A 27,447-nucleotide genomic window follows, 5' to 3' on the forward strand; every position below is an offset into this window, starting at 1 on the left:
ATCGTATGGCTTTATATAAGTTGTATAACTTGTGCCCAATCCCTTTGTAAAGTTCATTTACAAATAAAAATATGTTTAAATCAAAAAAAATCGTATGTCCCCGGACTACAGTTAAAAGTACGTTTGTACTTAATGTTTAAGGCTTTATGTTAATTTTTAAAAGGACACCGAAATGTCATTGGTGCGACCGTACGTAAATACCCATGCCCCAAATACACATCTTTTATAGGAATTCTGCTTATATGCAATCAGCGTTAACATGTACAATAGTTATATGTATCAACTAAGTAAATTAATGTAAACAACATTTTTGTTTTATGAAGTTCAATGAAGTGAAAGATACAGAGCGTATGTATAGTCCCCTATCACGTGCCCCAGCCGTGGTCATAGCTTTCCTACAGCTTACTTATGAATGGCTGGCTCACAAGGCAGTAAGACTATACATGTATAGTTAGGTTGAGATATTAAACAATCTTTTGTATTTGACAACCCGTACCAGCAGTACAACTCATTTTCGATATCTAAATGTAGACCTATTGTATAGAAAACTGTCAACAAGTATGATATATGACATAAATGGTATCTATATAGCTTGTTTTTTGTATTGCATCAGTTCGACATCGGGTTGCATCATCACTGGGGCTTAGTATAAAACATCTGTAGAGAAGTTTCATCATCAGTTAGACGGTAAACAGCTGATCGAGGAGACCCGCGAAAATCAGTGTACAGTGTTCACGTTTTCTGTGGAGTTCGAGGTAAGTCACAAATATTTACTTACATATTAACATTTAGCAGTTTCTTATTATAGTCAAACCTCAAATATAATGTTATATGCATATATGTTATGGTCAACATGAAGAAATATGGATGTTTACCAATTTATAACGTTAATGCATTTCAATATTAATGTCTTGTTGAGAAACGTATTTGGGTTTGTATGCTTGAAGAACTTGTAATTTAAATTTAATATATGATTACAATTTATTATTATAGATTGCAATAAAGGTTGCAGAGGGTGCATGCATAAATATATACCAGGATAATGTTTTATACAGAAACTAATTGTCGGATGATGATACAGTATTGAATTGAAAATTATAATTTCATGAGTGCATTACTTACATTTATTTTGACGATTTTTTTAATATCAAAATTAATTGAACATAAGGTATGTAGCTAAAATTAGCCTAAAAATAATATAAATCTATAGAACCCCTAGCCTGGAGTACGCCCATGTTTATTATATATTCAATTCGTGCCCACATTGATCGATGACGTTTATACATGAAAATATCATATTATAATGAAATGAAACTTAATCAGCTTTCCTAGTGTTCATCTGTCGTTGCTCTTCGATGTAGCAAATCCTACAATGTTTGCATCGAAAAATATTTTCTAAATTGCGTACTGAAATCCTGTCGATAACGGAGGTATGTTTCCATCGACACAACGCCATGCCTACTTAAGAAAGGGGTAGATCGGGTTTCACTCGGCATGATTTAACAAAACACGTAGCGTTACACAAGGCCAATCCCTACTCCCACAATCTCCCATACGTTAGGTGTATACGGGAATACATGTCGTCGATCAATATCCGTTAAAGAATGATGTAACATAACCCGTCAGGCTATACTCGCTAAATACATAACTGTTTGAAAAAGTCCAAGGTATCGACCACACTTTACATTGTATTTCCTATGATTTAGCTGCTATATATAGTCCTACTAGAATGACCTGTCGTGTTGAACTTTGATTAGTATATTGTATTGATTTTATTCATGTAGGGAAATACACATGTACATGCCCGTTCACAATGAAGTTACTGAAGTACACGTGACGGGTTCGAATCCTGTAGGGTATTTTCCCACTCATAAGATATTTTTTGTTTGCGTGTTTTTTTTTACATGTATCAGTGAATATGATTTTTTGTTTAATTTGGTTTTTTTTTCTCATTTATATATTCTATTAATATCATACTTACGGCGATTGGAATATTCGACTAAACTATTCGGACATATCAGGCAACGTTCAACGAGATACCCCTAACGACTGAGAACATTCGGTTTTACAAATTTTAATAATCAAAATATATCGATACGTTTGAAAAGCTCAACTACCCAATGTTATTGAATAATATGCACACACTGATCAGTGTGTGACCACTGTTCGCTGTTGGCTGCCCCAAGTCGCTTGTATGTTAATTTACGAATAATTTGAATACAGTTTGTAATATTGCATTGGACAGACCATTTTGCAGTCAAGTAACTCCACAACCTATCTACATGTGCATTATGTACTTGATGGTGTCCACTTTTATTCTGGACTATGGGTAAACTGTTATATATACTAATGTCCACTTTTATTCTGGACTATGGGTAAACTGTTATATATACTAGTGTACACTTTTATTCTGGACTATGGGTAAACTGTTATATATACTAATGTCCACTTTTATTCTGGACTATGGGTAAACTGTTATATATACTAATGTCCACTTTTATTCTGGACTATTGGTAAACTGTTATATATACTAATGTCCACTTTTATTCTGGACTATGGATAAACTGTTATATATACTAATGTCCACTTTTATTCTGGACTATGGGTAAACTGTTATATATACTAATGTCCACTTTTATTCTGGACTATGGGTAAACTGTTATATATACTAATGTCCACTTTTATTCTGGACTATGGGTAAACTGTTATATATACTAGTGTACACTTTTATTCTGGACTATGGGTAAACTGTTATATATACTAATGTCCACTTTTATTCTGGACTATGGGTAAACTGTTATATATACTAATGTCCACTTTTATTCGGGACTATGGGTAAACTGTTATATATACTAATGTCCACTTTTATTCTGGACTATGGGTAAACTGTTATATATACTAGTGTACACTTTTATTCTGGACTATGGGTAAACTGTTAATATATACTAATGTCCACTTTTATTCTGGACTATGGGTAAACTGTTATATATACTAATGTCCACTTTTATTCGGGACTATGGGTAAACTGTTATATATACTAATGTCCACTTTTATTCGGGACTATGGGTAAACTGTTATATATACTAATGTCCACTTTTATTCGGGACTATGGGTAAACTGTTATATATACTAATGTCCACTTTTATTCTGGACTATGGGTAAACTGTTATATATACTAATGTCCACTTTTATTCTGGACTATGGGTAAACTGTTATATATACTAGTGTACACTTTATTCTGGACTATGGGTAAACTGTTATATATACTAATGTCCACTTTTATTCTGGACTATGGGTAAACTGTTATATATACTAATGTCCACTTTTATTCTGGACTATGGGTAAACTGTTATATATACTAGTGTACACTTTTATTCTGGACTATGGGTAAACTGTTATATATACTAATGTCCACTTTTATTCGGGACTATGGGTAAACTGTTATATATACTAATGTCCACTTTTATTCGGGACTATAGGAAACGCTGCTATATACTGATGTAAATTTTATTCCTATGGGCTAGCTACTACTTCAGTATATTCAAATGTACAATTTTATTTCCTATTGATAATCTGCAACGTATCCATTGATAAAGTGCAATTTACTGCGTATATGCACAGGGACCTGACTCAGATTTCCAATCAACCAGTCCACAGATGCATTAAATTCATGGAGCCAATGTACACAGAAACTAGACATGAACTACCAACAAACGGTCCATATACATGTATCATGTGTCAAAATCCTGTGTTCATTTTAGCATCGGCAGATTTTTTTTAAATTTTTATCATGTAAGCTATCTTATTAAGGAGGTAAATTTATTGTATGATAAACAAGTCATCCTACATGTATATAAATTGATAAAATACAACAAGATCAACATTGCTCCTTGAATACATTAAGGCTAAATTTATTGTAATGTATAGCAGTCATCCAAAAGGAACTGAAATGTGACCGATACACGCCATAAATATTCCAAAGAAGGATAAACTGTGCTCGTGATATGAATACAATGACGAGATGGCCTAAATAGCTATAGGGAGGCGGGGGTCAGCTCCACGTCAGTCATATTGCAGTAGGGCGGTCATTGACCCATACTTTATTTATAGCCCGTCGTTGTTCGTCCATGACATTTACAGAAAGGGAAAAAAAGTATTATAATACGTCAAATCTCCTAATGTATTTTACTTCACGTTCGTAATTAAATTATGAACGTCATTTTGTCGCTTGTATGAAAACTTATTTATATGCAAATACATGTGTACCAGTGTGTATTTATACACACACGTGTACCTGTACGAGCATACCTGTATGTATTTATACACATACCTGTATGTATCTATACACATACCTGTATGTATTTATACACATACATGTACTATTTATACACATACCTGTATGTATTTATACACATACCTGTATGTATTTATACACACACGTGTACCTGTACGAGCATACCTGTATGTATTCATACACATACATGTATGTATCTATACACATACCTGTATGTATTTATACACATACCTGTGCTATTTATACACATACCTGTATGTATTTATACACATACCTGTATGTATCTATACACATACCTGTATGTATTTATACACATACCTGTACTATTTATACACATACCTGTACTATTTATACACATACCTGTACTATTTATACACATACCGTAGTATATTATAACCTACCTGTACTATGTATACACATACCTGTAACTGTATGTAATACCACATACCTGTACTATTTATACACATAACCGGTACTATTCATACAGCATACCTTGTACTATTTTATACACATACCTGTACTATGTTATACAGCATACCTGTATGTTATTTATACACGTACCTGTACTGTAAGTTAGTACAGCAGTACCTGTTAATTATTTATTGACACACGTACCTGTATGTATTTATACACATACCTGTGCTATTTATACACATACCTTGTACTATTTATACACATACCTGTACTATTTATATACATACCTGTACTATGTATACACATACCTGTATGTATTTATACACATACCTGTACTATTTATACGCATACCTGTACTATTTATACACATACCTGTACTATTTATACACATACCTGTACTATTTATACACATACCTGTATGTATTTATACACATACCTGTACTATGTATACACATACCTGTATGTATTTATACACATACCTGTACTATTTTACGCATACCTGTACTATTTATACACATACCTGTACTATTTATACACATACCTGTATGTATTTATACACGTACCTGTATGTATTTATTCACATACCTGTATGTATTAATACACACACCTGTATGTATTTATACACACACCTGTATGTATTTATACACATACCTGTATGTATTTATACACGTACCTGTATGTATTTATTCACATACCTGTATGTATTAATACACACACCTGTATGTATTTATACACACACCTGTATGTATTTATACACATACCTCTATGTATTATACACAGACTTGTATGTATTATACACATACCTCTATGTATTATACACATACCTCTATGTATTATATACATACCTCTATGTATTATACACAGACGTGTATGTATTATACACAGACTTGTATGTATTATACACAGACTTGTATGTATTATACACATACCTCTATGTATTATATACATACCTCTATGTATTATACACAGACTTTTATGTAATATACACAGACTTGTATGTATTATACACAGACTTGTATGTATTATACACAGACTTGTATGTATTATACACAGACTTGTATGTATTATACACAGACGTGTATACCTGTACTACTTATACACATACCTGTACTATTTATACACATACCTGTATACACATACCTGTATGTATTTATACACATACCTGTATGCATTTATACACATACCTGCATGTTCATATACACATACATCTTTGTTTAGTTGTCGCAATTCACATCTGCGGTTTTCAGCTTTCTCTCTTTCTTTATTATCATTTGCGTAGGATCCTCGTCAATGTCTAAAGTGTTGTTTATATAGACTTACCCAAACTGTTGTGTTAATATGTTGAAGCCCGCATAGTACCCCAAGAAAAGTGCGCAAATGGAACCTTACAGCTGTCTTCAGACTGAGAATGAAATAACTTGGACCCAGTAGCATGATAAATTATACTTTTTTTTTCTAGTTACAGAAATCCAGTTTTCAGGATGTGTGGTATATGGGCAGTATTCGGTAGTGATGACGACATAGCAGATCAATGCAATGCCGCACACAAAATTGGTCACAGAGGTCCAGATGCATTCCGGATAGAAAGTATCAACCATTTCCCTTCGTGTTGTCTCGGATTTCACAGACTCGCAATTGTAGATGATTTACAAGGAATGCAACCTATGCGAGTGTTCAAGTATCCGCATATATGGCTGATATACAACGGAGAAATCTACAACCATAAACTGGTAACTTATACGTCTACTTCCTATATATATATATATATATATGTCTTCTGCACAATACTTTCTCATGTATACGTGTCATTGTAGATACAAGCATAGAAAGAGGGACTTTTTTTGTTTGTTTGTTTTTGTTTTTGTTTTGAGAGAAAGAAACCCTTTAGTTTTGTTTTTGTTTGGCTTGTTTATTTTTGGTGTTTGTTTTGAGAGAGAGAAAAAAACCTTTTGTTCTGTTTTTGTTTGTGTTTGTGTTGTTGTTTTTTTTGGGGGGGGGGGGGGTTGTTTGGTTTGTTTGTTTTTTTGTTGTTGTTTTTGTTGGGGTTTTTTATTTATTTGTTTTTTTATTTTTATTTATTTATATATCTATTCTATTTTTGTTCTTGTTCTGGAAAATACAACTACATTAAATAACGCCAACAGTTTTGATGGCGTTTTTTCAATATCCAACGAAGCAAAGAGGGTTTTTTTGTATTTTAAATCTCCCTGTCATACCAGTTGTTTGGTAGTATTGTATTTATGTCTACATTTCTTTTTAATCCAAATTAAACATTTGATTTATACTTCTATTCGCTTGATCATTTTGTGTGATAATAGCCCGTTGATATATTGCAAATTTATTTCAACAGATACAAGAGCAGTTTGACTTCCATTACGCCACTCAATGTGACGGAGAGTCCATTATCCACCTATACGCCCAGGGCGGGATAGAGTTCGCGGCCAGTCATTTGGACGGAGTGTTTGCCTTCTGTCTCCTAGATGCAGCCAACAGGAAGGTCTATCTGGGTAGAGACACATTCGGGGTCAGGCCATCTTTCCGACTAACTACCGAGAGTGGTTTTCTCGCCGTATGCTCGGAGGTGAAAGGTACAAACATTGAGTTTACACTGAAAAGCCGTACGGACTTGAGAAATTGTTACAGTCTATTTGGACATCCCCTAGTATGTATAGCACATTTTGAGACGTTTTTTACCACCGACACCACCGGTGAAGGAATGTCATTTTTACCAAATTTAAACCGCCCCCCCCCCCCCCCCCCCCCCCCCCAACAAAATACATACATAAATAATAAAAGCAATTCTGAAAATGTGCTGTACACAATAGGAGGAGGGGGGGGGGGGGTCCAAGTACATGTAAAGTCTCAAGTCCCTTTGGGATCAGCATGTTACTGTTATGCTGACAATACAAAAGTGTATTCTGTGAATTATTTTGCACTAAACTTTACTTCCTAGTTACTTATGAAATTCATTTAAACAATCTGACAACTATAAGGAAGCCTTAGAATAAACTCACATCTGACAGGGATGTTACCTCACGATGTTCAACTCATCCACCGGCCCGATAGTCTGGTAAATTCTGGTTAATTGCAGGGATGAACATATCTTTATCTTGTATGAAAACCCAGGAGAGATAATCTCTACTAATCTTATTTTCATCTCAGGTTTGATGTCAATGAAAGGTGATAAGTCAAAAGCTACTCTCGAACCATTCCCACCGGGACACGTGGAGACATACGGTCTGGACTCAACAGGGCGAGCAACGTTTATAGAGCGGACGAGGTTTCATAAGATTGGAGATGCCCCAGAATATAAAACGTTGGCTAACCCTATAGGTAAAAAAAACCCAGAGAATACTGACATATAAGGGAAACCAAAATTTGAAATTAAAGACGGTATGACAAGTACAAAATGTTAACAAAAATACAGATATGCATCAAGGACCTTCGAAAAGTACAGGAATAATAAGAACAGGTGATCCGGAAGCACAAGCGTCTTCTGCTTCATCGACAGCGCCGCCCCTATTAATGACCATGATGCGTGATCTAGGGTTTACTAGTCATGCTGGGTGATAAGAACGTGTCGCGTACACCTATTTAAAAACCCAGATTTCAGGTTTCTTTTTTTTTTCAAAAGGAGAATTAGGATTGTGACTTCAGATACTGAACTAGTAAACCGACTGACTGAAGTTAAAAGCAGAATAATCGTTAGTTTGCATACTATTTTTGGACAATTTTGTTATAATTACGAAAATTGATAAATTACAACATACACGTCAAATGGGTGATGGTGACGACGTCATAGTGATTATATATAAATAATGAGATAATTATTAGAAAATGATAAATGAAAGGCATGCTTGTTTTGAATTGAGAGGACTTGTTGCTTTGGTTATTATGGCAAGCTGTTTTAACATTTAATCCCATTTCCTCTTAAGGTAAAATATGCTTCAAATTTATTTCACTTAAGTGAAATACTTTTTACCTGAAGGTTAAACGCCTTTCTTTTTTTTCTTTTTTTTTCTTGGGGGGGGGATTATGTTTCATTTCACTTAAGTGAAAAAGAATTTCACTTAAGTGAAATAACTTTTATTCATCTTAAGGGAAAATCTTTTTCACTTAAGTGAAATAAAACATAGTGCAAATGCTGCTGTTGAGTAAATAGGACACCCACTCTCATAAATCAGATATGGACTAGTCCATCTATTGACCAAGCATTGAGTGTTTAATTTCTGGCCAATTCGATACCTTTTTTTCTCTTCTTCATTTGTTGTTAGTAAAATCAATATTATTTCCCATATGATTTACTTTCACTTATGTTTTATTTCCATTATGATCAGTCATAAGAACGTGTCAAAGTTAAAGTTTACTCGCGCTGTTTCTTAGTTGACGTAGCATTGGATTACAGTGTATAATGGTTTTAACAATATCTTCTTTGTCAAAATCGGTTATTTTATTTTATTTACTCTTGAAAATTAAAAGTTAAGGCTTTTCTTAAACATGATTTCTAATTAATTCCAATATTTCATTATTTTAGGGGGAAAATCTGTTCATAGATATGCGTATGTATAAGCAGAGGCCTCTCTGGTATAAGCGAAAGGTTTACACTGAATATATAAATCATAAGTGACATAAAACATAATGGAAATCTTTTTTTTTTACCTTGGAGAAAATTAAACATAATGACAATACAATATAACATATATTGAAATATCCTTCACTTTACTTTCATGATGATAGAACAGTATCTTCACGTTATGGTTGTGGATATACAAATGTGGTATAAAACCGGTTTGGAGGCAGGTCCAAGGGGAGGGTTTATTCCATTTTACCATGGGGTGGATAGGAGGACAGAGTGACTTTATGAACATATGGTCAGTTTTGTTTACCTTTAGATGAAAAGAATTTCACTTAAGTGGCAAGTATTTTGCATTATGTCTGCACATATTTTTTTCACTTAAGTGAAATTCTTTTTGTCTTAAGGGAGGTTAACATTTATTTGCATTATGTTTTATTTCACTTATGTGAAAAAGAATTTCACTTAAGTTTCTTTTCACCTTATGGTGAATAAATTATTTGCATTATGTTTTTTTTCACCTAAGTGAAAAAAATATCCCCTTAAGAGGAAATGGGGTTAAAACGGCTTGCCATAGGTTATGATGTCAGAATATTGTTATCGTTCCCATCGACAAAGTCGTCTTCAATATCATCATCAGTAATGTAAAATAAAGTATATCCTTTAAATCTAGATATGTATGTGTGATATTTGATTGTATTGTACAGATAACGATATCAAGGCCAGTATAAGAAGCCTGTTTGAGGGAGCAGTAAGTAAGAGGATGATGGCTGACCGTCGTATAGGATGTCTTCTCTCAGGTTCGTAAGAAATAATAGTCACAATAAATCCATTCTATATGATTACGTTTGTATTCTTCTGATTGAATATATTATAAAACTTAACCAAGATGATTATAATATTTAAGAATGATCATGATGATAGCGATTTATTTGTTGTCACAACTTACATTTATGTAGGTGCAAATATCATGATAAAGGTCACGTGAAGACATTATATATATAATTTTAAGTCTTACCCGTAGTCCATTGTTTTAAATATTTACCTGTGTTATTTATTTCCTGGATTAAATTTCTGTGACCCCATCAATGACCCGCAAAACAACGAAAATACCAATCCCGCGAAAATAACTTATGGTTAAATTGCACAAATAAAGTATCAATTTACTTTATGTTTCATAGCATCTTGTTAATATTGCAGGAGGCCTAGATTCTAGTTTGGTGGCAGCAACTTTAGTAAAATTAGCGAAAGAGCGAGATATACCATATCCTGTCCAAACATTCTCTATCGGCATGGAGGGGAGTCCCGATCTACGAGCTGCTAGAAAGGTACTACGCGAAAATAACGTTTTTAAAATGCCTACTATTATAAGTATTTCTAAATCATGTGACGTATTAATCTTCAACTATTCATATGTATGATGAAAAACGTTACTACTCGAGATGTTCATTGTTGCTGTTTGTGATAAAAAAATATGTTTTGACTATTCGAAAAAAATATATTAGTAATTTTAATATTATAAAGTATTGGATTTGTAAACAAAATATTCCTGAGTTTGCAGGGAACAAAGAAAAAAAGATCAAATTAAGTACACATGTGTTACTACTGTATATTTCACACAGTGTCGTAAATAAATTATAACGAAGAAAAAGGGCACACAGACGTTTCAAATATGAAATAACATTGTATTTACAAGCTTACAGAAGACCGCCTTGAGAAATGGTCATAAATGGATACATTGTGTCAGTGATTGACCAATGTTTTCCTACATGAAACTATTGGTCACAAGCATTAGTTATGACCATTTTAAACAAAATATTGTAGTAACACTTACAAACGGCTAGAACTATAGATTTCCTACTCATTAAACGGTTATGTCTTCATTTAAATTATGAATGGGTTTAAGATATAGCGGTACTTTTACAGAAAGAAATACATTAAGTTGACAAGTTTTTAAACACTGTTTACCTCGTTTTTGCCTTCGTTTTGTGGTGTAAATGTTCTGAATATTACACCTGATAATACCACCCCATCCCACGTGATATTTCACAATTATAGACGCTTTAATGAACACCACAGCGTTTATTCTTGAATCAGTATGTTATATCTACGCTTAGTTATCATTTATCGTTTCTTGTTTCTAATCAGGTTGCTAAGCATCTTGATACAGAACACCATGAGATAGTATTTACGCCAGAGGAAGGAATCGCCGCCATTGAAGACGTCATTTACCACCTAGAGAGCTATGACATCACTTCCGTTAGGGCGTCTGTCGGTAAGTGTGTCTGATACATACAATATCAATGAAAGTTCTTTTTAAATAAATGTGATACTTTTGGTCGAGATAAACCATGGTTTTGATGGTGGGGTAAGCGACTGGACGTCTCCAAAATAAATGTGGGTTAAAATGGGTTTATTGGTCCCTACCGGATTTCCACTCCGTCTATACATACGTAGTCCCAGCTCGCCCAGTTAATCGGAGCTCTACCGGCTTCATTACCTGAAGAATTTTGATCTTAATTCTCGCAATGCTATAGGATCCTGATATCCCTTGGCAAGTTCGAGTTTCAGGGATTTTGTGTCAAGTTCGCCGTTTTAGATAATCCTTGCCAGCACTTCCTTGAGGGATTTGGTATTTGGATTTTGAGGGCCGGTAGGAGAATATGTTGTTATGAACGAAGTTCGAATTGTTTACATCATTGGACCCTTATGTATTACACAATTGAATAGTACATACATTAATGAGGAATCGCATTATTTCCCGAATTTTTAAGTAGACATGTTGTAATAATCCTTTGAGTCTGTTGCTCAATTCCGTAAACAATGCTAAATTTTGAAACGGAAAAATATATCCACGTTTCTTTTGTTGTTACACAGGGATGTACCTTGTTAGTAAGTACGTCAAACAAAAGACCGATACGACAGTGATTCTGTCTGGAGAGGGAGCAGATGAGATTGCCCAGGGGTACATATACTTTCACAAAGCGCCCTCTTCTCAGGACGGGGATGAGGAAAGCAAACGTCTATGTAAAGACTTGTATATGTATGACGTTCTCAGGGGCGACAGGACAACGTCGGCATGGGGGTACGGGTTTTATCATTAAACAAATACTTACCGTTCATATGACGATAATTGTAACATTTAACAAAGGTGATATTCCGAAATGATAACAGAAATTGTTCCCCTTATTCAATTATTATAAAACATAATATTACGTCATAATTTTGCGTTAGATTGCATAATTTTGTATATTTAACTGTTTGTTATGCGATGTACAGTATTATAGTGAAACCTCTGAAGCATATGAAGTTTATTGTAATCGTATACCGTTTTCGTTAATTATATACATATAGTATTCAAATCATTTGTGTAACCTTAGCTAAATTATCCTCCCTCGAACTTATCATCATTTTGGGAGCTATATATACACCGACATTTATATGGAAATGACTAGTTTCACAATGCTAGTTGTCTTACCTGATCACACAAATGTACATTTTAAAGTGTATTTGAAAAAAAAAGTTGCGTACCAGGTTTAACAATAAGTAACACTGTAAACTGTTTCGTTTCAGACTGGAGATACGTGTGCCTTTCTTAGACCACCGGTTCAGCAGTTTTTATCTCTCACTAGACCCTAAATTGAAGTCGCCCAAAAATGGCAGAGAGAAACATTTGTTGCGATCTGCCTTCGATAGCACTGGTTTGCTCCCAGCAGAAATCTTGTGGCGACCGAAAGAGGCCTTCAGTGATGGCGTGTCCAGTCAGACCAGGTCTTGGTACGAAGTCCTGCAAGATTTTGTTGACGAACAGGTATATTTTGTTGTTTGTGCAAAGATACGACAGACTTTCTTACTTATAATTACAAATGTACGATAAAATATAGAACGATATGTCAGGTATTTTCATCAATAACAATTACATTTATATTTCACTTATGATAAAATAACTTTTCCTATTTTTCATTTGAATTAATGATGAAATATTTTCTTTTTCTGAAATCAAGTTGAACAAATTATGATTTGATGTGATAGATAGATAAATTTAAATTTCAAAGCGAGTGACATAATTAGTGCTTAATCTTGACCACATCGTCTCCAGTATGATGTACACCAAACAAAACCACTTTGGTATCTTTAATTGAATACTAAGTTAGGATTTCGTCTTTTGGGAGTTCTGACGATATACTATCTCATTTTCACTTGAAAATGAAATGAAAATTGATCAAAATTAACAGTAAAAAATAAAAATTGATCAAAATTAACTATCATTGTATTGATGTGAAATGATGTCTTGACTTCTATAATTGTTGTTATCATAAACAATTAAACATCAATTATCTCTTATTTTGCACAGATCAACGACACAGAATTAGAAGAGTGTAGTCAATGTTACCCCCACAACCCTCCCAGCAGTAAAGAAGCCTTATACTACCGACAGATATTTGAGAAGTTTTATTCGGGTCAGGGTCATTTGATCCCCTATTACTGGATGCCAAAGTGGTCAACGTCTTCGGATCCTTCTGCCAGGACACTCAAACACTACAAACAATAAAATGTCTAGTTAGTTATCGAGATAACTGTTCTGTACAGAATATAGAATAAAGAATATACGCGGTCAATATGTAAATTATGTCAATTTTATGTGCACATTTTTTTGAAATATTTGTTACAATATTTAACCGGATTCTATTAAATGGAAAAGAAGGGAGGTGATATTTTGAATATGAATCTCAGACTGGACGCTTTTCCTCAGCAGTATTATACTTATTTTGCGTTATTATTTAATGTGTATCTATACATCTGTATTTTATGGAATATATGATTAAATATTGTGTTATACTAAATTGTTTTTGACCAAAATATTTTCATTGTTATACCACTCACCGATTTTTAATTGTATTCCCATCCGATCGTACCTCATCAGGACAATAAAATATGAAATAAGTGAAATCTATTCGAGTTTTATATATATGATACACGAAATATTCACATTTCACGTTTTATCAATGATTACAGAATTGAAAGGTTAAAGTCCAATCTTAACACTGGAATAGTATTACAACTCAAATGGCTCGATGTTCGTTGTGTCTACAATCAAGCCTTTTCTTATCCATCGAAAATATTTGAAGCTGTAAGTGATGGAGGTATGGCACATTCTATCTATTGATTCTCAGTGTGGAGTAAAGCAATGCATTAATGACAGTGTCTTATAAAATGTTGTAGATCTTCTTACCCATATTTTGTCATTTAAAGCAGTTCGAAGGGACATACGTTTCAGACATTCAACATTGCCAAAATGCTGAAGTTTAATTATTCATATGCAGACTGCTTTACTTGTGGAATGGATAAAACAACTAAGAAATCTTTCCATGTAAATCTTTTTTGAGCAAAAGTTCTTACATGATGTTTTCTTCAAATCATACTTGCCCACTCTATTGACTGCAAACCAATATATATTTTATCTTTTCTCTACTTTCTCCTTCTCGCTTTCGATACAAGTGTATGGCATCTGAGAGAAAAAAACCAAGAATATCCTGAGAAATGGAAACTAACATCATCAAGAAATAATAACTACTAGTAAACTATTAGTAAACTAGTACTATAAATTCCAATAAAGCCACCTGTCGGCCAGTTTATTTTTCAAATCAGTCCCATAAATACAAGGACAGCAATCTTCAACTGTTAAAATCCAGGGTAGCCACCTACCGTCAATTTCCTCACACAGAATCAAATTTCAGAAATATCCGTCTAATAAGAGTAAAATCAAACGATCACACAAGGGAACCTACATATTAAGTTAATATGTATCTTTCGAGTACTTATAAAAACGAGAATACGATAACACATCGCACTGTCGAAAGTCAAGATGCCTGCCTGTCGACCTAATGGATAATTGCCTTCATGTAGCTATTTGAAAGGTTGCCTGCTCAATCCGCGCGCTTCCGTTCGACGAACATGATTGGTATAAGTTGTCAAACTTGTTTCACAGTTGTTGTGAAATCATCACCATGTACAAGGGACAATTCACAACATTAAAAAAACTTTATGAAAGCTATTGAGTGTATATATGTTTGTGGGAGCAGAAAGGTTTCTGTTAGTGTTTTAATCCCAAGACAGATGTCATAACCGTTACCCGTTAAACCGAACGGAATATTATGTTGGCTTATAGTTCAAAAATAATTTCAAAATGTATCATTGATGCCAGGATGGAAAGCCTACGAAGACTGATTGATATGTTGTGAGCATCAATTTGAAAAAAAAATCAATTTCGCCGGACATATTGTATTATTTTTCATTATCTATACACATTTGCCAGACCTGTTTAAGGACCGCAATGCCTTGGCTGTACAAGAGTCATCCACTGCATATATGACGTCATCATCGGATTGTGAGTGCCGGAAATAGCTGTTTTCAGTTTTGGAAATAAATGAAAGTCTGATGGAGCGAGATCATGTGAATAAGGCGGATGCTCAATCAATGTAAAGTAACAATCCTGAAAGGCAGTCATGGCAATGACAGACTTGTGAACGAGGATCATTGTCGTGATGGAATAACACACCTTTAGTGAACCTTTCCTCGGCGATTGATTTTAATATACTTAGAATTATTTTAGCTATATATATATCATTATTTTAGAATACTATCTGCATCCCAGAAAACCGAGGTCATAACCTTAGCTGATGGAACAGTCGTTGCCTTCGGGCCAAAAGCTTTCTCATTGCAAGATCCTTTTTCAGAATGTAATGTCCTCTTTCCTGTAAAATACCAACTCTACTGACCATATATTTTTCTGTGACTCGTCTCTCAGTCATAACAATATTATGAACTTTATTGTCCATTTATAGGGTTGCAACATTGACAGGACTTCCTGGACGGGGGTTATCCTCAAGGCTCTATCAGCCGCGCTTAAATTCCACCACCCACCTTTTCAATCTAGCATATGCTACCATATTATTATGAATATTCTTAGGTGTTAATCCTTTTTTATGCAGATTTTGGATCACTGCCCTTTTACCCATTTTGTCCATTTTGCCAAAGCCTCTTATCTTGTTTACTTTAGAGCGCTACCTCGTCGATATAAACTAACCAAATGCGACACGGCCCTATTTAGTCAGAGAATAGTATGACTTAAAAAAGAACATCCTTGAGAACGCCCTTCAATACGAGGCTCACAACGTATCAATCATCTCTCGTATGGTATATCAATTATTAGAATCGTCAATATATCAAAATTTACCTCCACGTAAACACGTGCTGTTAAAGTAGTGCATGACTGAATGGCCACTTGAAAATCATATTAAATGATTACGAATTTTACTTTAACTGGGAATACAATTGTTCTTATTTTGAATAATATACATTGTACCTGCAATTTGAGTCGTTGGACTTATACAGCTTACCTTCAAAGATAACCGACGCAACATTTCTGCTAAAATATTCTATTCTATTTCCAAAGTAGCGGCTGTCCATGTTTCGTTATCACCGGTTAGTCTGTAATACGGATTTTCTGGTAATGCACATTTACTTAGATGTTCGTGAAATTGATTTATAATTGGATTGTACCTCTATTCTACGTTCGTACATTATTATATTTGTCATAGTGTTAACTTGTATTCATTAGCCCTCATTGCTGTATTCGCCCGTGCATGGGATCAGTCATTTCATCTACATCACCATCTGTTATCCATGAATATATCAAATGAACATACGTTGGTTTATAAATTGTGAAAGAAATATAACTTTTATAATAGAAATACAGACTGTATATAATTAGAGATAATTTTAAAATGTTGTTTCCAATTGTTGGATTCCAATTGTCTTCTGTCTGGTTTCTACCAACGGCTTCTAGGCTTGGCTCCATCACATTTGGCAGACATCCTTGGTAACATTACAATAAATTGAGATGATTTATCGAATATTTCGGTACGAGTAACTAAGCCCTAGAAAAACTATTCAGGTGTTTGATTGTTGAAATAATTCAGTTTTGTGTTTGATAAACTTTTTGTTGATCAATGCAGAATCTAGTTTGACCAACATATATGAAAATAGCTATAAAGTATTAGTCTGAAAGATTGTCAAGACAAACCTTAAGCAACCCGAGTCAAATAATGAATTACACTGTGGTTATCGTTTTGAACGTTGAACTTTTAGATAAAATATTGCGATATCAAAATTACAAATCGTAAGGATATAATAAAAACATTTCATAATTTCGTTTTCAATGACATTTTGCACAATCCATTAAGGAAGATGGATTGTAATGATGAAAGTGCTGAAATTTGTTATAACCGAAACTCTTATGGCTACTGGTGCCGGCTCAGATTAAAATCATAATTGTAAACTTCCTTAATTTCTTCTGAGTCCAATCCCTTGGCCAATCACATCATCAAAGAGTGCAAGCACAACAAAATAATGGCAATGGTCAACGCAAGGCAGCACGGAAATTTCCCTAACTTATCTGTTAATTAGAAGTTACTTACGGAATCTTTCTCATAAAAGTAGACAATATTTCAGAATTTGGACGTGCTCAGTTAGCCAAATATCAGTATGATATAAAGCATACAGTTATGTTGTAACTATCGATCATAACTTTAAACATTTGAAACATTTGAGTTATTAGCATGCCAAAACTAGAAACATAAATCACCCAACGACAATTTAAAATTTGAACATGAATAAGCATTATATGCAGTTGGTGATATTTGTAAAATATTGTATTGCATTTATTATTATAATCATACATAAAACATACCTTCTCACGGGTCTCTTGTCTGTGTTTCTGCAACGAAATATATTCCATACACGTACGATTATATTGGTTCTAAACGCAGTCATAATAATTTATCTTTTTTCTGTAAGAGTTGATGTTGTGAAATGCATGTATCGCAAATACATGCTATGTGTCGAGTGATATAGATATATGGCCGGCCTGATAAAATAAACTGTTTCGAAGTGTTGCTGAAGTAAGCTATCGTAGTAAATGGAGTAAATCGTTTATATTGTTCTTTCATGTGATATATTTATTGTTTACAATTTGTGACTACCAGCAGTCAGGATAAAGAGCTAAAACTTGCAGCTTAAAGATTTCCTCCGATAGCTACACATACTTGACTCCTGTTAATTATCCAAAGGTCTAGGAAAACAGTTTTTCAATAGCCGTTATCGACAATAAATCGACAATGAAATGATATTTAGATAACAGATAAAAAAATCCCCCAAATACTAATAATTTGTCGATAGGTATTTCATTAGTTTGATAGTATTCTTTAACCAATATATTTCATTGCATGAGACAAAGGTAAGGGACAATGTTTCCTGTTAGTAAATTTATGAATATCACATATACAGATAAATCGCATAACATACACCAGCAAACTATCGCTCACAGGAGAACGATCTGTATCAATTTATATGTCGGGTCTGCAAACCACTATTTCCCAACAAAAAACATATGCATTTCTTTACCAAAAGAAACTGGTGACCATCATTGATATTATCTATATGAGGTTTGTACTGAATCAACGTATATGTACGCACTTTTTTTCATCAACTTTGACGCAGGGATATTTCAATCCTCGTGCAAGAGTTTGGCAAGCCTCGTGCTGACTGGCCAAACTCTTACACTCGGGTTGAGGGTATCCCTGTCCACGGAACATACCCATGTTGGATTCTAATATTGAAAGGAACTCTTACAAGAACAATTGAATTTTGTCTGCAAACAAATTTTACCAAACTCTTGTGCTTTTTGTAGCAACCTTACAGACAACCCAAGGCCAGGAACCAGTATTTGTCATCTAAACGTCAAAATGCGGGGAAGGTCTATTTTTAGAAAAAATGAAGAAAAACAGTACTGTGTCGTGTTTAATAATCCATCACAAAAGCCTAAATTATTCATTTTTCAAATCTGTTTGTATAGTCATAAGTAAAGGTAGATGTAGATATTGAAATCAACTAAAGCGCTAGATGTTGTATATTTATTGAGTTATGCAATCTCAATAACGATCATTTCAGTTTTTTTTTTTTTTGGAAGTAGTACACCCACAACCTGTTCTTTTGTAGCACAAGTAATCATTACAAGGATTGCTTATTGAACGACGGCGGACCACTGCTGAAGAATTATTTGAAACCTTTGAATCTTTGAATCTATTGTTTTCGGCAGAACAGGTTTCATGGTTGCTTATCCTTTTCGAGATGCACTGAAAAAAAGTATGTACATTTAAGAACTTGTCGTTTTGGATAAAATCACATAAAGATAATGAAAAGTTATGATAGATCTTTAATATGATGAAATTACATGTTGCGTTTATATACATTTATAGACATCAATCAATATATTTCAGACTAATAAAGTGACATATTCAACATAGCATGCCAAATTCCTGCAACGATGCTGCAAATAGTTTCAGTTTTCATTTGATACAAATAACGAAACATGCTGCTAATGTTTCCTTTTATTTTAAGCTTAGATTTATCAAAGGTAGCCATTTGGGGATAACATTGTTATTTTTTAATTAAAACATACCTTCATGTTACTCTTCATTATCTGAAATGATAATAATAAAATCCAGTTAACGTAAACTATTTAAAAAATTAGAAGTGAAAGGAATACAAATTAAGATTTCATTGTTTAATAGGCACTGATCTGTAAGAATAAGGATAGGATTATGACATCATTCTTTTTCAAAGAGAAATACTTATCAATACAGTATTCCAAATCCCAGATTAGGACAAGGATTACTTCCGATTAATGTTAAGTCCATAAACTCAAGGAAAACCTTATCAGTAGTGTCTGTAATAGCTCGACCAATTCTTCAATTGAACCTTAATTAAAACTTCTAGGTAGTATAAGTATAAAAGCATTTGGATTATGTGTTGTCTTGAAATAACTGAAATGTGGATTTTGAAAAAGTTTAATCATCTTTTTCAGTCTTTGATAATCGCCTCAGAAAACAGTAAATTTGCCGTATTGAAATTTTATGTTTCCATCTTTTATCATACACTGAAACTATGTTAAGTTTGTTATTTCAGTTTTACATTATCATTTCTAATTGTTTTCTTCTTTTTTTATTTCTCTCTAAAACACTGACCAATTTGATAGTTCATAGCTTGAAATATAACTTTATAATATTTAAATATAGTTAATATAGTGTCTCCCAGTGATCCCTACATATGTTGATATTATGTCCAAGTGATTTGATCTTTAAGAGAGGGCGGGTTCCTTACATTACACAAGCACAATGATTATGGTATCAACCAAGATGCCATTACTTCTAAGATTATATGCAAACAATATATAGAATTTGTATATTTTTATATTGAGTTTAACAAATTCCAAAAGTAATCCGATCAGATGTTGTTATTGATCTGTTGTCCAATGGTTAAATAATACATAAATAATGTAAGTAACAAACTCCCACAGATAATGTAATAACATACCTTTCGACAATAATCCGGAGAATTCTGCAACGAAAATGGTTGAATACAAATACATGTACATGTATATGTATTTTGTATAATAATCACAACAATGACAAGCATATAGAGGTGTTACTGCTTTAAAATATGAACTAATTATGTTATCAGAAAAAACTTTTATATGTGTCATTGATTGTTGTTCTGCTTTTTGCAATAATGAGTATTCTTAGTTGTCCATTTTGAAAATTTTACAAAACTCCAGTAAGCATGTTGTTTGACAAAGATATGTCGGTATCGGAGTTAAGTAAATTCTACAGCCATTCTCTACATTGTTACCATTATTACGTGATGAGAGGGTGAGATTATTGATTGAGATATGGGAAACTCTAAGTCAGAGGGTAGTGTAAAATGGCAATGATCTCTGTCACTCAACTGACAGAGTAAACTTCTTTATCTGATGCTGTGAAACATATTCTTCAGACTGGTAATGATAGCTGTGTAAAATATTATCAAAGTTTGAGTTTCTTCGTTAATCAGTAGAATATATTGCCCGCAACCCAGGTTTATCTATCAGGAATATGATTTAGATCTTTTTATTGTTATATATAACGTTGCACAAGGGTTAAGTTCAGTGTACAAAAAAACACATATGATTTGATAGTTTGATATTTAATATATACTTACCATCTGCGCTCGGCACTGAAACAAAAAAACAAAATTGTTTAGGAATATCGAAATATCTTTGTTATTTATGAACCAAATTTTAAATATCCACCTGCATAAAGGGACCAACCAACCAATTTTTTTTCCAGAGACTTAAGTATAACCGTTTTGGAGTATATCATTATAATTCTTGAATTCAATATGGCAATTATGGTTTATAACAAAAGCTTAGGGTCTCATATAACACGTGATAAAAAAAATGTGTCCTTCCGCTCAAATTATTTTTTCAGTGTAGCTATTTTAAAAAAGGGTGAATTTCGCAGTAAAATTTCTTTAAAATCTGAAATATTTACCTGTTGATTATTATGACCTGAACTTTTGGGAAAAAATTCAATCGAACTTACGAAATTTATATCAACATTTCTTATGAATAGTTACCTTTCAGGCTACATATCTATGTTCTTACTTCATACCATACTGGCCAATTAGTGGCTGCCAGACATTTTATCCTTGTCTCCACTTTCTATACACAGAGGATGTTTCAAAAATCTATTTTTCAATTGGTTGGTTGTTCCCTTAAAGTAATTCCATGTGATAAACACAGATTTTGCGATTTGCTTGCTTTGAAATAACACCTTGATTAGATTAACATGTATCAAAAATGAAATAGATTTTTCTGTCAACAAAACAATAACTAAACAAAGAAACCATAAAAAAAACAAATTGAAGGTCCAAATGGAATGTATAATGTATCTCGTTAAAAGTTTTTCGTGCATTGTATCATACCTTTCTGATGTAGTTGTTAAGCTGAAAAGATAAAAGATGATAATAATAAAAAAAACTATGGAGGTAATCAAAGATTATTATATCTTCTAGAACTCCGCAATAAGGATTAAATTTACAGCTTATCTCATCCAGGACTGATCAATGATAAGTAACATCTACCGTAATGTTAAGTCCATTCTAGGACTCATCAATGATAATCAACATCTACCGTAATGTTAAGTCCATTCTAGGACTCATCAATGATAATTAACATCTACCGTAATATTAAGTCCATTCTAGGACTCATCAATGATAATTAACATCTACCGTAATTTTAAGTCCATTCTAGGACTCATCAATGATAATTAACATCTACCGTAATGTTAAGTCCATTCTAGGACTCATCAATGATGCCATGCGAATGGTTGAATTCGAGGAATAAGTCGGAAAACCTTAACAAAAATAATAATTTAGAACATTATCTCACACTTATAATAATTATTGTTATAGTTGGTAATCTTAAGATAAAACGACATAAATCCATAGACACTGCCCCAGGATATTTTAATATTACAGGTTTGACTACGGCAAACCAAGAGCACTTTTTCCCTCAAAATACAGCACGGTAATATGAAAGGAGACTTTTTTGTTTTGTTTGTTGTTGTAAGCATCGATCTAATTTGTGTAGAAATCTCTCGTATTAAAATGAGGATTTGATTACCCATTCACAACAACAGCATGACGTCAATGAAACATTCAATGGGAAAAGGATCTAAATACAATATTCTAAGTAGCCAAACGTATGGAGATTTTAACATCTGTCAAATTAAGAATTATCCCTTTCTGACATTAGTAAATCAAAAAGATTCTTATTAAACCCACTGTCCTAAGCACCGGGTTATTCATCATTATTATCTAAAAATTTTATAGTGTTGCGACACTAGCATGAAATACCCTCAGTTACTTGCATAATGGCGACTCAGGTTTCTTCTGTTTAAAAAGTTGCCAGTTTCCTTCAGGAATATTTCGGAAATATGGAGAAGTATCTGTAATACCATTCATAGTATTCTGTCTAATAACTGTATTGTAAAGAGTGTTTGTACATGTTATATAATGCTATTTGATTGGTGTAGAACGATCTCAGATACAGTGGTGTTACAAACTTAAACAGATTATGACAAAGCATAAATTTCATATGTATGTTCACAGAGTATTATATTTGAAACACATTTCCGGCATTATTAATACACAACGATAATTTTTTTTAAATGATAGAACACGTTACACAGCAAAACAAGTCAAGGGTACATTTCATACATGTACGTGACGGACAGAGAAAAAAAGTGAGAAATAAAAAACGCAGATACATTTTCTCATTTTAAGTAGAATACAATAAGGAATTTAAAGGCAAAATAAAATTCAGCCAAATTTTAAAAAAGCCTATTTGGAATTGAAAATTACCTTGTCCGTATGGTAGTTTAATTGAAAACATACAAAATATGAATAATTTCGAATTTGCTTGATAGACATTTAGCAGCAAAATATGTGATAAGATAAAGAGGTTTTAAATGGTTTAAATATCTGTGCTTCTGTTGATTTGGTATTGATGAGATAAATTATTTATGAAAAATATCAAGTTTCATGGTGATACTATCGTAAATTTTATGATTCATCTGCTGTGATATTATATTATTTAATCATACATGTACATCATAATTATATTATTTAATCATATACCATAATTTACACAGATAAACAGACGTTACATGGTAACAGCAGGCATACAATATTTACTATTAAAATATAATTATTGGACTAAAGATTACAATTGATCCCAAACTTTGAACAGGCAATAGCCATACCGCTTAATGCTTTGCATTTTTTATGCATCATCAGCTTAAAACATTTCTTATCTTACATAAATGGGAAAAATACTGCATTTGAAATCCAATATCAGGAGATTTGAAGATGGAAGTTTAGCAGGATCATTAGAAACCACACCACTAAGCAACATATTATGGATATATTATCACGATATCCTTATATATATGCATACACGATTCCTCCTCTTAGTTTGCATTAATGCTGGAATCATTTCTGCTGGGTGGATTCGTGATTTCATATAGTTTACACTGTCGGCGTAATACACGAAAATGTATCAACTTTATATGCAACGTAATTGATTAAGAGGTCCCACCAACCCACAGTTGATTTTTGAAGGAATGTGACCATTCATTTGATCACCTCAGAATGGTGTCCGTGATACTATATTATGCTATATACATTAACAATCCATTCAGCTATTAATTTCTAATTCTCAACGTGAGATATAGGCTGATAAAAGACCAAGGAGAAGCTGTTACATCGACATTATGATTGCATTTGGAAATTTTCTTAACCGAAAATTATTCAGTTTGTTGATTCGCCTAGTTGTTCAGTTGTCCTAATTATTATTCTGAATGTGACTTTACTGGGATTTTACCTTTATCTGTATAGCGGGTGTCATCGATGAAGCAGAAGACACAGATACTTACCTTTTCGGAAGCCTGGTCTATATTCTACTTGTACATTGTCAAACGTCTATATACAAATATGCATCCCCCTCCTCCCGCACCCACCCAAATGTGGTATCGGGGATATTCCACCTGAGGGTCACAAAATGTGGTGAAACCCAAGACATCCCGAGGGTTTTACCAAATTTTGTGATCCTCGGGATGTTATATCACTATCCTATACACACACACACACAATAAAACAGTTTTTCTCTCATATCACCTCTAAATTTCTGATAAAATGTTTCTCCTCCATTTATATTCTTTATTTTGTTTATTTTCTCTATTTGAGAGTTTAAATCCGAAATACTAATGATATTCCTTAAGATGAAACCCATTTCTGACAAACTGTAAGTTCGCACACAAATTTCATGTCTTTTATGGTTCAATGATGAATGAATGTATAATTTGCCGATGAAAATTGCCGTACCTTGGCCGACTTTTAAAGTGTCCGTGATCAAATTGCCAACATCCCAGAAAAGAGGAAATACGTTTTTCAATTTTGCATACAATTTGATTTGCACTTTCATTATTTGATCATTTTACAGAATATACTATACACTTTATTGTTCAAGTCACTTTTTATATGAAATACTACTTCACTGCATGACGTCACAACTGTCATTGAATTCCATTCAAGGCTAATGTCGATATCGATCGCCATGATGTTTAGTGTGTACTATTTACGTTAATTTTGGCAATTTTATGTATGAACAAGCGAACAGTAATTCGATACGAGAATTCGATCTTTTCTGTGACATAGGATAATACGTGATAACCGGTTTCTTTGACTGATTGACGAAGGTAGGCCCGTCTATAGCGAGATCATTGGAAGGGTGACTGTTTGTTTTCCTGGCTGCTCTACACAAATAATTTAAATAACGATAAAATCTTAAAGTAATTAAAATACAATTAAAACAAATACTTGTTCATATCAATATCGTGGGATGTCATTATTACCGAATGTTTGTCAAACAGCCAAAAATGTCTGATATGGGACTTCATGCGCACCTTAGGAGCCCAAATACACATAGAGTAAACAAAATTTCAGGCTCCTGTGCTGACGATACTTGAACCATTTCTTCGGGTTTTTTTGTGTGTTAGATATTTTGTTAAAAAGAGTTTATTTATGTCTTTAAGTCAACGTTCTTTTATTGCCCGGTGCTTGCGTGTGTTTGCATGTTTTGGTGACAAATGACAAACCTGCAGGGTAAGCCAGTCGACTGTACCGTTACATACTGTTATATAGATAGCTAACATGGGCCAATTCTATCCAACATGTCGAAATATGAGATACATTGAACTATCAATATGGGTTAGAAAAATTGTACTGCTGTTACTTTAGTGTATGATTTAATAACTTCTTAATCTACAATGAACCGATATATTTTATTGAAACTTCATCGTTCTTTCTTATTTTCAGCAAAATGTCTGCTATTTGAGTCATTAGATGTGCCCTGTTTACGCTCAAATGCTTAACAAAAAAATTGCTTCAATATTGCTGTGACGGCAAGACATAACCGATTATCAACGGATTGTTGAAGCACGTATGATTGACATGACCCTTCCTATATTTGTTTAGACCTATATCATTGCCAACTCCTCCTTCCTATATCTTGTTTAGGCCGTTATATTTGTCACCATCTCCCTCCTTTATTTTGTTTCGGCCTATACCATTGTCATCACTTTCCTATATTTTGTTTCGGCCTATATCATTGTCACCATCTCCCTCCTATATTTTGTTTCGGCCTATATCATTGTCACCATCTCCCTCCTATATTTTGTTTCGGCCTATACCATTGTCACCATCTCCCTCCTATATTTTGTTTCGGCCTATATCATTGTCACCATCTCCCTCCTATATTTTGTTTCGGCCTATACCATTGTCACCATCTCCCTCCTATATTTTGTTTCGTCCTATATCATTGTCACCATCTCCCTCCTATATTTTGTTTCGGCCTATATCATTGTCACCATCTCCCTCCTATATTTTGTTTCGGCCTATACCATTGTCACCATCTCCCTCCTATATTTTGTTTCGGCCTATACCATTGTTACCACCATCCTCTTATATTTTGTTTAGGCCTATATTATTGTCACAACCTCCCTCCTACATTTTGTTTAGGCCTATATTATTGTCACAACATTCCTCCAATATTTTGTTAAGACCTATATCGTTAATTGTCACCATTTCCCTCCTATATCTTGTTAAGGTCTATATCAGTGTCACCTTTTCCTCCTATATTCTGTTAAGGCCTATATCAATGTCGAAATATCCCTCTTATTTTTTTCAAGGCCTATATGACTGTCACCATCTCCCTCCTATATTTTGTTTCGTCCTATATCATTGTCACCATCTCCCTCCTATATTTTGTTTCGTCATTCAGTATTTACTGCATATATTACGTTAATGATCTGTCCAGATGCTATAAAAATCCTATTTATGTTTATGAATTGCACTACCTTTAGCAAATATATCATTACCTAGTGAATACTCTACCTCTTTTGTTCTTCATTACGCAGTGTTTAATGCGCAGATTGTTAAAATGTCGTAGAATTCATAAAAAAAATCTAATAATAGGTTAACGGATCGTCTGTCAGAGATAAAAAAAAAAAAAAAAAGATAGAACGGTGTGAAGAAAACATTTTTTATATTATAGGTTGTAAGATGCCTGGAGCTTGCTCATGCGCAATATACTTACTGACCTAATGTCACCTAAGGGCAGACCAGTAAGCAAGTCATTGGTGTGCCATCGCCTTTACCGTCCAGA

General features: G+C 33.4%; 1 protein-coding gene across 1 annotated transcript; it reads left to right on the forward strand.

Moving 5' to 3' along the window:
• The first annotated feature begins 497 nt into the window (after positions 1–497).
• Positions 498–14,231, forward strand: LOC117343831 (asparagine synthetase [glutamine-hydrolyzing]-like). The gene is made up of 10 exons (XM_033906353.1): positions 498–755; positions 6,168–6,438; positions 7,059–7,296; positions 7,871–8,041; positions 9,989–10,081; positions 10,482–10,609; positions 11,430–11,556; positions 12,159–12,366; positions 12,855–13,092; positions 13,636–14,231. The coding sequence occupies exons 2-10, from the start codon at positions 6,190–6,192 to the stop codon at positions 13,831–13,833; spliced, it is 1,650 nt and encodes a 549-aa protein (XP_033762244.1). The 5' UTR covers positions 498–755; positions 6,168–6,189; the 3' UTR covers positions 13,834–14,231.
• Positions 14,232–27,447: the final 13,216 nt, after the last annotated feature.

Source organism: Pecten maximus, chromosome 15 (assembly GCF_902652985.1).
Source record: "Pecten maximus chromosome 15, xPecMax1.1, whole genome shotgun sequence".
NCBI lineage: Eukaryota > Metazoa > Mollusca > Bivalvia > Pectinida > Pectinidae > Pecten > Pecten maximus.